Source organism: Triticum urartu, chromosome 7A, assembly GCF_056163025.1.
Source record: "Triticum urartu cultivar PI428250 chromosome 7A, HENAU_Tu73, whole genome shotgun sequence".
Lineage (NCBI taxonomy): Eukaryota > Viridiplantae > Streptophyta > Magnoliopsida > Poales > Poaceae > Triticum > Triticum urartu.
This window is the reverse complement of record NC_141879.1, coordinates 126484025-126498137: the sequence shown is the minus strand read 5'-3', so window position 1 is coordinate 126498137 and position 14113 is coordinate 126484025. Positions and strand designations below refer to the sequence as shown.

Below are 14113 nucleotides of genomic sequence, written 5' to 3'. Positions count from 1 at the left end.
CCCACCACCCACCGCTCCACTCTCCACTCTTCACTCAGTCCACCGCGTCGCCACGGTTACCCCACACCAAACCCCCACGAAGCCGTCAAGAAAACCCTCGCCGCCGACCACCACACCGCCGCCGCGGACATGGAGAACAGCCCCGCCTGGAAGAGAGTCATCGATGACCTCGCAGGCGACGACAAGGCGATGCGCGCAGACCTGACGGAGATCGGGAAGTGGTTCCCCAGCATTGGGATGCTGCGTCGCCATGCGCGTGGCCTCCTGAAGGTGATGATCGACGACGAGCTGGACCGCGCCTGCGACGACCCCCAAGGTATCCCTCCTGCGCTCGTCCTCCACTTCGCGATGCAGGAGACGTGCTCTGACGACCCGGGGCAGCGAGCCCGGTGGTGGATGTACCGGTCCGCCACCGCACCGCGCCAGCCAGATCCGTTGCGCGTTGGCTCGCGAACGGAGCGCGTCCACAACGTCGACCTGGCCGTCCCCGCGCCTGTCAACACGGCGTACTGGGACCACTACCAGCCCGACCGTCTCGGGCGTGACGACGTCTCGGAGTACATCTCCTCCGAGTCAGAGTACGACTCTGGCTCCGACGAAGACTCTGGCTACGCCGCCGACTCGTCCTAGTCGACTGGCTGGGAGGAGCCAGAGGTGATTCTCCTCTCTGACGACGAGTCGGAGGTCAAGGTCGCGGCGCCCGTCGTCCCCGAGCAGGAGGTCCAGATGGTGGTGCCCGTCGCCAGGGAGGGTGACAAGCACCACCCCATTGACGTCGAGCTTCTTCTAGATGTTCCTGACATCGTCAAGCAGGAGGTGGAGGTGGTGTTGGCCCTTCAAGCACAGGTGGACGTCGCAGCGCAGCAAGAAAGGAAGAAGAAGAGGAAGGTGGCAGCTGACATGGAGGTTCGCCGCTCGGAGCGCCTCCAGAAGTTGAAGAACTGAAGATGATGCAGTTGCAGTAGAAGGCATGAAGAAGATACAGTTCCAGTAGTTAGGTATGCTGAAATATACAGATTTTCAGCATATAAGTTATAAAATATTAGTTTGTTAGGTGTGCTTGTATATTAAGCACATAAGTTATTTGTAATTTCTGTCTGTTGAACTATGTTGAACTGGCTGTTGATGCTATATAAGTGTTGAACTGGCTGTGATGCTATATATGTGCTGAACTGTGTTGATGCAAAAGTGGCAGTAATCCAAAAGTGTTTTGTTGGTATGTAATGGTGTTGATGCAGTCTTGTTGCTATATAAGGCAACAATCCGAAATTCTCTTGTTGCTATATAAGGCAATAATTCCAAAAGAAGTAGCTGCTAAGGTTTTGAATCTTAACTGAATTTTTGTCTGAATCTTTATCTTAACTGAATTCTGTCTTAACTAAATTCAGACAATTGTTAAGATTCAGTTAACTATAATCAAATCAGTTAGCTTTTCAAACTCAATTCAGACAACTGTAAAAAATCTGTTAGCTTTTCAAACTAAATTCAAATATCTTTGCAAACTACATTCGGTCAACTGTAAAAATTCAGATAACTTTGAATCCAGTGAACTGTAAAAATTCAGTTAAGTAGGTTGGAGGGGAGTGGAAATATACTAAGTATGTTGTCAAGTAACACTTGAGCAAAGCACCGTTCCTATCACACTAGCATTGCACCCTGTTTATCACACCACAGGTCCTAGGTTCGACACCAGGCCAACCTTTTTTGTTTTAATTTTTTAATTTTATGCAGTTAATTATCTATACTCCAACAGTGAATAAATCAATGAACTCCAACTGAATAATAAAGCCACTGAACTCCAACAGTTTTCATTTGAGTTCTCTTTTCATTTTGAACTCCAACAGTTTAACTTTTGAATGGCAGTATGAAGCCACTGAATCTTCACATTTCCAACAGTTCAAAGAGTCTCATTGTAGTTTTTGCCAAAATATTACAAGTGCAAAAGCACTGAATCATCCCAACTCCAACAGTTTCAAAGAGTCTCATTCAAGTTTTTTGCCAAAAAATTACAAGTGCAAAAGCACTGAATCATCTAAACTCATCAAACATGTTCACTCTCTTCGGCTTCTTGGGCACATGTCCACTTGGTCCTGCCTGCTTCCTCTGCTCAGCTCTTAATCTCTTGGCCTCTTCTTGCTGTATCTTCTTTGCTTCTTGATCTTCTTTTCTCTTCAGTGCTGCCATAGCTCTATTTGCTTCTTGATCTTCTTTTCTCTTCAGTGTTGCCTATGCTTTAGCTGCCATTGCTTCAAGGGCTCTGGCCTCCTTCTCTTCTTGCAATGCAGCTTTTCTTGCTGCTGCAGCTTCCTTCCTTGCTGCAGATTCCAAAGCTTTCTTCTCTTGTGCTGCTCTTCTTCTTCTTCTTTGTGAAGACTCTGCTTTCCTCCTTGCAATTTCTTGCCTTTTTGCTTCTGCCTCCTCTGTTTTCTTCTCTGCCATCTCATTCATGGCCTCAAGTGCTGCATCTCTCCTGGCTGCCATCTGTCTTTCTTTGTCTCTCTTCATCTTCAGCAACTTCATGGTCAGGTTGCCTTCATTTGTAGTTGTTGTTGTCTGTGCTGCAGTGTGAGAACTGGCTGCATTTGAGATGAATGAGGAATCTGGCAAAATGATTTCAGGTTTTTCTCTAGGAACAGGTCTGGATTGTTGCATCCTATGAAGCATTGTAAATCCAAAGTCCTGCACCTGTACAAAACAAACATCACATGAAAACATCAATACAACAAAATGACTAGACAAAAGAGGTCAAAATTAAGGGACAAAAGTGGAGAATTTGCCTGAAAAACAACTGGTGCATCTGCTCCATCATCTTGTGTGACAATGACCTCATCATCTTGTGTGACAATGACCTCCTCATGTGTATCATGGCCATCAACATGGGCCTCCTCATGTGTAACTTGGCCATCAACATGGACCTCCTCCTGTGTAAGTTGACCATCCTTTTGTGTGACCTGAACCTCCTCCTGTGTACCTTGGCCATCATCTTGTTGTGCCAAAACAATTTCATCATCTGACACATCATCAGGAATGGCCCTTGGACCCCTTCTTGTTGTTCTCTCTGCTAGATTTGGCAAAATGCCAGCCTTTTTGAGATTACATCCTTTGATGTTGTGGCCTGTTTCATGGTAGTATGAACATGTTATTGTGATTTCATGTCTGCTCATCACCTTGGTCCCATCTTTCTTTTCAATCTCATAAGGCTTCTTTCTCCTACTTTTGTTTGAAGGCCTCCCTACTTTTTTTTCAAAGACAGGTGGCTTGATTTCACAGCCATTCATCTTCTGCCACTCACTCCTATCTCTGCAAGGCTTGATAATGGGTTTGTATGCTAGCTTGAATGCTTCTATACTGTAAAAGGAGTGCACCAAACTCTCAGGATCAATCCTCTCATGTCTGCAGCATGCAATTGCATGGTGACATGGAACTCCACTAAGATCCCACCTTTTGCATGTACAGCTTTCTTCCTTCAGGTCAACAATGTATGTCCTGTTCCTGTTGTCAACCTGAAAGATGCCATCACCAGCCCCTGAAACCATGCATGTAGCTGACAGCTCTATATTCTTCTCAATTCTTTTCCTAATTTTTGGGCATATTGAGCCAGGCCAGGTCTCTGCCACTTTTCTTTTGTTGTAGAACCTGACCATGAGCTGTGTTTTGATCTTGTCAATCATTGATCTGAGATGCATCTCCCTAGCCTCAAGAATATATTTGTTGAAAACCTCACAGTTGTTGTTCAGAAGGATATCACACTTGACCAATTCTCTTTGGAAGCCCCTAACCCAAGTGTTGGGTGGTAGCTGCTCAAGCCACTTGTATGCTTCTAGGCTTATGACCTTCATTTCCTCCATGCTTGCAGCCCACAGTTCTGGTGTTATGCTCCTTGCACACTTCCCATAGCTGGTTTTTAAGAACATCTCCTTTGTGTGTTTGCTGAAAATTCTGCCATATATGCCTAACACAGTGTCTGTGCTCTGCATCAGGAAAGTGCTGCCTCACTCCCTTGATCAGGCCCTTTTGCTTGTCTGACATTATAGTCCATGGGTCTGTGTTTACAATTCCCAAGTCACTCTTCAGATTTGACAGAAACCATTTCCATGTGTCAGTGTTCTCTACCTCAACAACTGCAAAAGCTAGAGGGTAAATGCAGTCATTAGGATCCATGCCAACAGCACACAGCATAACACCTCCATACTTTGTCTTCAGGTGGCATCCATCCAAACAAATGACACGCCTACAAGCTTGCATGAAACCCCTTTTGCAGGCATCCAGAGAGAAATAACAACTTGCAAATATGCCATTACTGACACCCACATAGAAAGAACTCCCTGGGTTTGATCTTCTGAATTCTTGTGCATAATCCCACATGCTCTTGTACTGCTCCAACTCATATCCTTCAATAACTTTCTTCACTAACCTCTTAGCCCTTCTAAGCTTGCTTCTTGTTGCTGTCATGTTCCAATCTTTCTGAACCACCCTTGCAAAAAATTTCATGTTCATGTTTTCATCTGCTCTGAAAGAATCAAGATATTTTCCAGCCATAAAAGGAGCAGTGAATGACTTAACACACCATTTATTTATGCATGTATGCTTTGGGTTGTATTTCTTGATCATGACGCAGTTGATTCTCCCATCAAATGATGCAGACAAGGTCCAAGGGCACCCATCTTCACAAATGGCATTCGGTCTTTTCCTATCATTTCTAGGGCACCTAATGTCATCTCTCTCCTGACAGCTGTACTCTTTGATAGCTTTCCTAAGGAACTCAACAGATCCAAAGGTCTGGCCAACTTCAAACTGTGGTTTAGTCAGGTCTTCCTCTCTAAAACTTTTGAAATTCAGCTTCACCTTATCTTCATCAGAGGATGGCAGACAAATATCCACATCTTCAGTAGGATCATCAACTTCTTCTTGGACTGCTGGTCTTTTGCCCTTCTCACAATCAACATGTTTGTCAAACAAGTCATCATCATCCTGCAGATCAATGTCTGAATCAACAATTTGTGGAATATAATCTTCATATGAATCCTGCACTACTGTGTCTGCTGCATCCATGTTCAAAAACCTGCAGGATTTCCTTGCCCTAAACCCAAACTGAGATGAAAGGTAAGTAGTTCCAGGCTGGGGTGGACTTGGTATGAAATCATCTTCTTCTGACTCTGCTCCACTTTCTAACTCTGCTTCATCTTTCTCATGCTCTTGATCAGAATCATGCTCTTGATCATGCTGAGCCAGCTCATGTTCCACTAGAGTGAGCTGATCCTGCTCCTCTTGCAACTGCTGTGTCTACTCTGCTTGCTACTGGTGGGCATTCTCCTTCTTTGGCCTAGTGCCACTGAACCTGACAATTGGTGGATCCTCATCATCAGAGTGGACTTGAACAACAGAAATATATGATCTCATGCTCTCATCATGATCAAGAAATATCTGTTGGAAGTGGTTGCCATTTAGAACACAATCCTTCATGTTTTCTGTCATAGTGTTGTCCCCTATCTTGATCTCTCTTAATCCATTCTTATACACTGTCAATCCAGGAACACACCAATAAGCCCTGATCCTGCCCTCAAACTCATATCCAATTTCCTCCACTAGACTGGCAACAACATTAGGTGTCCGATTATCTATGTCACAATAATCATACCAAATGGAGTGACCTTTGTGATAACCCCTATGCTTGCCAGCACACAGAAAGTAGCCACCATGTATGACCTCAACAGAGAAGTGGTTGCTTAAGTGACCTGCAAAACAATCAAGTTGAAAAAGTTCAGACATTTCAGACTACAGAGAGATTCAGACATTTTAGACTACAGTTCAAAGATTCAGACCTTTTTACTTTTTCAGAAAGAAAAACATAGATTCATGGCTCCAATTAACAAATGTATGATCTTACAGGTCGAAAAGCAACCATCTTTGGTCAATCTGACACAATGTAATTGCAAATTACAACAATTTTTGGTCCAATTAACACTCTGACACTAAGAGCAAACTTTACTGCTTAAACCCTAGACCCCTGGACCAATGAAAAATTGGGGGGAGAAAGAACCATAACCACTCCAGACTCTGCAAACATGGCCAAACCCTAGCTCCATGAAGCAGCCCTATTTTTGGCCTGTTAGAAAGATCTTCACAAACTGCTAAAAGCCTACCACCCCACACCCAATCCGTCAGAGAGTAGAACGAATGGCCAAACCCTAGCTCCTACGCGCAATTGATGCGGCCAAGAACTCTTTACGGGAGCTAAATTGCACAGATCGAGCAAAGGAGCTGCTGGCGATGGCGACGTACCGTACATGGGCGGCGAGGCATCATCACGACGACGCGAAGGAGCAAGAGGCACGTCGCGCAGGCCCCTCCCGAATGGCGCAGACGGCGGCGGCTCAGCGTCCGACGACGTGCTCATGGAGCCGTCGTCGACGCCAACGACGTCCGACCTCAGCAGCGACGATGAGCAGAGAGGATGCGGGAGCAGAGAGGTTGCGGGAGGGAGGAGAAAGGAGTGACCCGGTGCGGTCCGACCAGGTGCGGGCCGTTTAATGACCAGGTGGGGTGCGGTCCCACCAGGTGCGCGCATTTGCAAAAAAAACCTCCAGACATCTAGTATTAACGCCCCCCCGACAGGTGTTGCACAAGTGGCAGTCAAAGCACAGCTGGCAACGGCTGACTCGGCCAAGTCAGCAAATACGTAGCTCCAATCGTATATACAGACCAAAGTGAACCCCCTGCGCAAGTAGATGGACTGTATTTCGGGTATTTTGAAGTAGTGGTACTTAAGTGTCAGCCAGCTCAAGTTTTGTGACCCATGGTGAATTTTTCTGTTAAATTCTTGCTGTTCCAAGAATTTATCTGTTAAATTCAGTCTTTTCCTATCAATTCTTTCTCTTAAATTCATCAAAGTGAGTGACCTATGTTAAATTCTTGCTGTTCAAAATGATGTTCCTTTTACCTTGTTGTCATGATTTCTATCTGCATTCTCCATGTATCCTTGCTCTTCAGAAGGATGTGCAATTTTAGATTCCTGAAAATGCAAGTTAACTCAAAGTACGAGTACTGACGAAATTATATGCAATTTTTTTGCCATTTCTAGGCATGAGTAATTTTTGAAGTGTGATGATGCTTTTTGAAATGCAAATGCAAATTCAGCTCTGACACTATGCAAATATAAAGCATATGTTAAATTCTTGCTGTTCAAAATGATGTTCCTTTTACCTTGTTGTCATGATTTCTATCTGCATTCTCCATGTATCCTTGCTCTTCAGAAGGATGTGCAATTTTAGATTCCTGAAAATGCAAGTTAACTCAAAGTACGAGTACTGACAAAATTATATGCAATTTTTTTGCCATTTCTAAGCATGAGTAATTTTTGAAGTGTGATGATGCTTTTTGAAATGCAAATGCAAATTCAGCTCTGACACTATGCAAATATAAAGCATATGTTAAATTCTTGCTGTTCAAAATGATGTTCCTTTTACCTTGTTGTCATGATTTCTATCTGCAATCTCCATGTATCCTTGCTCTTCAGAAGGATGTGCAATTTTAGATTCCTGAAAATGCAAGTTAACTCAAAGTACGAGTACTGACAAAATTATATGCAATTCTTTTTCCATTTCTAAGCATGAGTAATTTTTGAAGTGTGATGATGCTTTTTGAAATGCAAATGCAAATTTAGCTCTGACACTATGCAAATATAAATCATATGTTAAATTCTTGCTGTTCAGAACGTTGTGCAATTTTGGATTCCTGAAAATGCAAGTTAACTCAATGTATGAGTAGTGACAAAGTTATCTACAATTTTCTAATTTCGAAGAACAAGTAATTTTTGAAGTGTGATGATGCTTTTTCAAATGCAATTGCAAATTCAGCTCTAACACTACACAAGTATAAATCATATGTCAAATTTTTTGTTCACCTGCAATTTTTGCACGCCAATTGTTTGACAATTTATTGATTAATAGCAGTGTTTATAAATTTTTTTTGCCGTTTACCTTGTTGTCATGACTTCTATCTGCATTCTCCTTGTATTCTTGCTGCTCAGAATAATGTGCAATCTTAGGTACCTGAAATTGCAAAATTACTTTCAGCAATGCTGTAAATCATCTCTCCTTTTTTAGCTTGATGATGCATCTTTTTCAGGTGATTATTTTCTGACTTCTTTTTTCAGGTGATCTATGTACATGCTTGCAGATCATTGCAGAAAAATTCAACAAAATAAACCAATTATTGCATACGAAATGGAGGTGGTGAAATACCTTTGCCTGACCACAAGCACTTTTATCACCAGGTTTCCTTCTTCTTCGTTTCGTTCTTCCTGCTGATAGATCTGTGATCTGCGTTCCATTTTGAGGATCATTCATTTCTGCTTCAGATCTGACAAAGAATTCCTGGGGATTGGGGGAGAAGTATGTCTAGAGGAAGAATTGTCTGGAGAACTTCAACCAAAGGCACAGAAGAGAGCAGAACTACAGAGGTATGGTTCCCCTCCCATGGCGGCTGTGTGGGAGTCGATGAAGAGAGGTGAGTCGCAAGGAGGAAGACCTAGTGCGCCGTCACTTATTTAGCTTACCGGGTTCAGGCCCGTTTTCTTTTCGTGGGCTAACAACAAGAGTCGTTTTCCTGGACAGAAACAGAAAGCATCTATACCTTACCGGGTTCAGGCCTGTTTTCCTCTTTTTTAAACAGATGACAGATAGAGAAGATAGAAACAGGAAGGCCTCAGACTGTTGGGATGAAGTCAAACAGATACACAAGCAGAAATCGACTGACCACAAAATTGGGCCAGTCATTTTTCTTCAGCGTTGCAACATTCCTCAGAATTGTACCAATCGACGGACCTCTTTATTCTGTCAGTCGATTGATCTGTAGCCACTCCCTTACATATATATACACCCCATGGAGTGGGCACACAGGCCGGGGGAAGTCGGTTCAGATCCTACAATCTAGGAGGCGACGTGCGCACTACATACAATCACAAGTACATGTTAACACCCCGCTTAGCTGGAACGCCGTTTGGGAGGACGTTCAAGCTGGATTGAAACTCAGTGAAGACCTGTGAAGGAAGCCCCTTGGTGCACAAGTCTGCAAACTGAGAATTGGACGGTACATGTAGAACACGCACTTCGCCGAGTGCCACACGATCTCGAACAAAGTGAAGATCAATCTCTATATGTTTAGTGCGCTGATGCTGAACCGGATTATAAGAGAGATAAGATGCACTGATGTTGTCACAATATACAATGGTGGCGCGAGAAGGAGGTCGCCGTAGCTCGTGGAGAAGCTGGCGGACCCAACAAGACTCGGCAGCGCAGTTGGCAAAGCCACGGTATTCAGCCTCGGCACTGGAGCGGGAAACTGTCGGCTGGCATTTCGACGACCAGGATATCAAGCTATTCCCGAGAAAGACATAGAACCCCGACGTGGATTTTCTCGTATCAGGGCAACCTGCCCAATCGGCGTCGGTGTAGGCTACACGATGAAGAGAGGGGTACTTGTAAAGTTGAATGCCAAAGTGTGTGGTACCCCGTAGATAGCGAAGAACGCGCTTGATGAGTTGCATGTGAGTATCCCTTGGTTGATGCTTGAAGAGGCAAATTTTTTGCACCGCATATGATATGTCCGGACGGGTAACAGTGAGGTATTGCAAGGCACCGGCAAGGCTGCGATAGTTGGTTGGGTTAGAAAGGAGGTGACCATCGGTGGCAGAGAGTTTGGCATTGGTGTCAAACCAGAGTAAGATCCGCACCAGAGTGGTACGGTAATCCTGTTCTGGAGGTCATGTTACTAGACCACGACGAACCTATGAACTATGAGGAAGCGATGATGAGCCCAGATTCCACAAAATGACTTGAGGCCATGAAATCTGAGATGGGATCCATGTATGAGAACAAAGTGTGGACTTTGGTTGACTTCCCCGATGATCGGCAAGCCATCGAGAATAAATGGATCTTCAAGAAGAAGACAGACGCTGATGGTAATGTTACTGTCTACAAAGCTCGACTTGTTGCAAAAGGTTTTCGACAAGTTCAAAGAGTTGACTACGATGAGACCTTCTCACCCGTAGCGATTCTTAAGTCTGTCCGAATCATGTTAGCTATTGCCGCATTTTATGATTATGAAATTTGGCAAATGGATGTAAAGATTGCATTCCTGAATGGATTTCTGGAAGAAGAGTTGTATATGATGCAACCAGAAGGTTTTATCGATCCAAAGGGTGCTAACAAAGTGTGCAAGCTCCAGGGATCCATTTATGGACTGGTGCAAGCCTCTCGGAGTTGGAATAAATGTTTTGATAGTGTGATGAAAGCATATGATTTTATACAGACTTTTGGAGAAGCCTGTATTTACAAGAAAGTGAGTGGGAGCTCTGTAGCATTTCTAATATTATATGTGGATGACATATTGTTGATTGGAAATGATATAGAATTTATGGATAGCATAAAAGATACTTGAACAAGAGTTTTTCAATGAAAGACCTCGGTGAAGTTGCTTACATATTAGGCATCAAGATCTATAGAGATAGATCAAGACGCTTAATTGGACTTTCACAAAGCACATACCTTGCCAAAGTTTTGAAAAAGTTCAAAATGGATCAGGCAAAGAAAGGGTTCTTGCCTGTGTTACAAGGTGTGAAGTTGAATAAGACTCAATGCCCGACCACTGCAGAAGATAGAGAGAAAATGAAAGTCATTCCCTATGCTTCAGCCGTAGGCCCTATCATGTATGCAATGCTGTGTACCAGACCTGATGTCTGCCTTGCTATTAGTTTAGCAGGGAGGTACCAAAGTAATCCAGGAGTGGATCACTGGACAACGGTCAAGAACATCAAATACCTGAAAAGGACTAAGGATATGTTTCTCGTTTATGGAGGTGACAAAGAGCTCATCGTAAATGGTTACGTTGGTGCAAGCTTTGACACTGATCCGGACAATTCTAAATCGCAAACCGGATACATGTTTATATTAAACGGTGGAGTTGTCAGTTGGAGCAGTTATAAACAAAGCGTCGTGGCAGGATCTACATGTGAAGCGGAGTACATTGCTGCTTCGGAAGTAGCAAATGAATGAGTCTGGATGAAGGAGTTCATATCCGATTTAGGTGTCATACCTAGTGCATTGGGTCCAATGAAAATCTTTTGTGACAATACTGGTGCAATTGCCTTGGCAAAGGAATCCAGATTTCACAAGAGAACCAAGCACAACAAGAGACGCTTCAATTCCATTCGCAATCAAGTCCAGGTGGGAGACATACAGATTTGCAAGATACATACAGATCTGAATGTTGCAGACCCATTGACTAAGCCTCTCTCATGAGCAAAACATGATCAGCACCAAGGCTCCATGGGTGTTAGAATCATTACTGTGTAATCTAGATTATTGACTCTAGTGCAAGTGGGAGACTGAAGGAAATATGACCTAGAGGCAATAATAAAGTTATTATTTATTTCCTCATATCATGATAAATGTTTATTATTCATGCTAGAATTGTATTAACCGGAAACTTAGTACATGTGTGAATACATAGACAAATAGAGTATCACTAGTATGCCTCTACTTGACTAGCTCATTAATCAAAGATAGTTAAGTTTCCTAACCATAGACATGAGTTGTCATTTGATTAATGGGATCACATCATTAGGAGAATGATGTGATTGACTTGACCCATTCCATTAGCTTAGCACTTGATCGTTTTAGTTTACTGCTATTGCTTTCTTCATGACTTATACATGTTCCTATGACCATGAGATTATGTAACTCTCGATTACCGGAGGAACACTTCGTGTGCTACCAAACGTCACAACGTAACTGGGTGATTATAAAGGTGCTCTACAGGTGTATCCAATGGTACTTGTTGAGTTGGCATAGATCAAGATTAGGATTTGTCACTCCGATTGTCAGAGAGGTATCTCTGGGCCCACTCGGTAATGCACATCACTATAAGCCTTGCAAGCATTGTAACTAATGAGTTAGTTACGAGATGATGCATTACAGAACGAGTAAAGAGACTTGCTGGTAACGAGATTGAACTAGGTATTGAGATACTGACGATCGATTCTCGGGCAAGTAACATACCGATGACAAAGGGAACAACGTGTGCTGTTATGCGGTTTGACCGATAAAGATCTTCGAAGAATATGTGGGAGCCAATATGAACATCTAGGTTCCGCTATTGGTTATTGACCGGAGACGTGTCTCGGTCATGTCTACATAGTTCTCGAAGCCATAGGGTCCGCACGCTTAAAGTTTGGTGACGATCGGTATTATGAGTTTTTGTGTTTTGATGTACCGAAGGTAGTTAGGAGTTCCGGATATGATCACGGACATGACGAGGAGTCTTGAAATGGTCGAGACGTAAAGATCGATATATTGCATGACTATATTCGGACACCGGAAGTGTTCCGGGTGATTTCGGAGAAAAAACCGGAGTGCCGGAGGGTTACCGGAACCCCCCTCCCCCGGGAGAAATAATGGGCCTTATGGGCCTTAGTGGAGAGAGAGAGGGGGCTGGCCTAGGGCAAGCCGCGCGCCCCTCCCCCTCTGGTCCGAATTGGACTAGGAGAGGGAGGGGGGGGGCGGCGCCCCCTTTCCTTCTTCCTCCCCCCTCCTTTCCCCCTCCTAGTAGGAGTAGGAAAGTGGGGAGTCCTACTCCTACTAGGAGGAGGACTCCTCCTCCTGGCGCGCCATAGAGGGCCGGCCAGCCTCCCCACTTGCTCCTTTATATACGGGGACAGGGGGCACCTCTGGACACACAAGTTGATCATTGATCTTTTAACCGTGTGCGGTGCCCCCCTCCATCATAATCTACCTCGATCATATCATAGTGGTGCTCAGGTGAAGCCCAGTGTCGGTAGCAACATCATCACCGTGTGAGGTTCCTTAAGCGGGGTTTTATTTTCCTTTTTTGTTTTTGTTTCTTTTTTACTTTTTCTTTTCTGTTTTATCTGTTTCATTTTTGTTTTCTTTTATTTTTTCCCTTTTTCCTTTTCTATTTCAAAATAAGTGTGAGAATTTCAAAATATTTTTTTGAAATTCAAAGAAAATCTTGTTTTTCAAAATTGTTTGGAGTTTCAAAAACATTTCCCATTCAAAACTTGTTCTCGTTTTTTTAATGTTCAAAATTTCAAAAAAGTTCATGCTTTAACAAAAATGTTTGATAATTGAAAAAATGTTCCCATTTTCAATTTTTGCACACAAATTCAAAAATGTTTGGGAATTTTGAAAAATGTTTGTATTTTCAAAAAATAATCTTATTTTTGATATTTTTTTTGCTTTTTCAAAAATTTGTTCGTGTTATCAAAAAATTTTCATTGATTCAAAAATGTTCTTATATTCAAATTTTGTTCGCATGCTCAAAAATGTTTATATTTCAACTTTTGTTCGGAGTTTGCAAAAATATTTGTGTTTCCTATTTTATTCCCAATTTCAAAAAATATTTCCATTAAAAAAAACAAAATGAAAGAATGTTCAAATTTCTAAAATTTTGTTCGAATTTTTATGCATATTCCGAGTTTCAAAAAGTATTCACTTACTCCAAAAAAACGTGTTTGAATTTACTGCATGTATGAAACTGCGAAGATGCCTCGGTTGTTTCATACATGGAGTAATTATCCACACACAAAAAAGGTGTTGCGTAGTAATTAGTGCAGCAAGGATCGATAAATCCATGCCATCACTTTCATAAAGAAAGATCTGTGCCCCAGCAGGTCGTCCGTAGAATTAATACATTCACCCTGTACTATACGGAACTGGAGCTAGCAGCTAGGTTGGAGACAAATCCTCGCTGGCCATGGATCAAAGAGTCAGAGCAAGTCTGCATCAAGATGTACACAAAACTCTCGGTGTTTCATTTACTGCATGTATGAAACTGCGAAGATGCCTCGGTTGTTCTCTGGCCTCAAGTCACGGTCGTAATGGAGAGCATCATCTACTTGTATCATGCATATAATACCAGTATATGATATTACTTCTTTAATGCATAATATTATAAATTAGTATTTTAGGTTGCCTTATTAATGGCCATGGATAACACAAAGTAATGCAACATTTAATATGATACGGTATCGTACCACATCATCTCTTTGCTCATTTAATAGTATGCCACATCATCCTAAAAGTCTAGTTAGCAT

At 42.8% G+C, this 14113-nt stretch overlaps 2 protein-coding genes across 2 annotated transcripts; both read right to left on the bottom strand.

Moving 5' to 3' along the window:
- Positions 1-2226: 2226 nt before the first annotated feature.
- On the bottom strand, positions 2227-4785 carry LOC147958472 (uncharacterized). The gene is made up of 3 exons (XM_087532151.1): positions 3807-4785; positions 2778-3707; positions 2227-2685 (listed from the first exon to the last, which is right to left on the bottom strand). Exons 1-3 carry the CDS (start codon positions 3975-3977, stop codon positions 2227-2229), a joined length of 1560 nt encoding a protein of 519 aa, XP_087388277.1. The 5' UTR covers positions 3978-4785.
- Positions 4786-6936: 2151 nt separating this feature from the next.
- LOC147958471 (uncharacterized) lies at positions 6937-8344 on the bottom strand. Its single transcript, XM_087532458.1, has 4 exons — positions 8244-8344; positions 7980-8051; positions 7204-7275; positions 6937-7012 (listed from the first exon to the last, which is right to left on the bottom strand). The coding sequence occupies exons 1-4, from the start codon at positions 8342-8344 to the stop codon at positions 6937-6939; spliced, it is 321 nt and encodes a 106-aa protein (XP_087388584.1).
- Positions 8345-14113: the final 5769 nt, after the last annotated feature.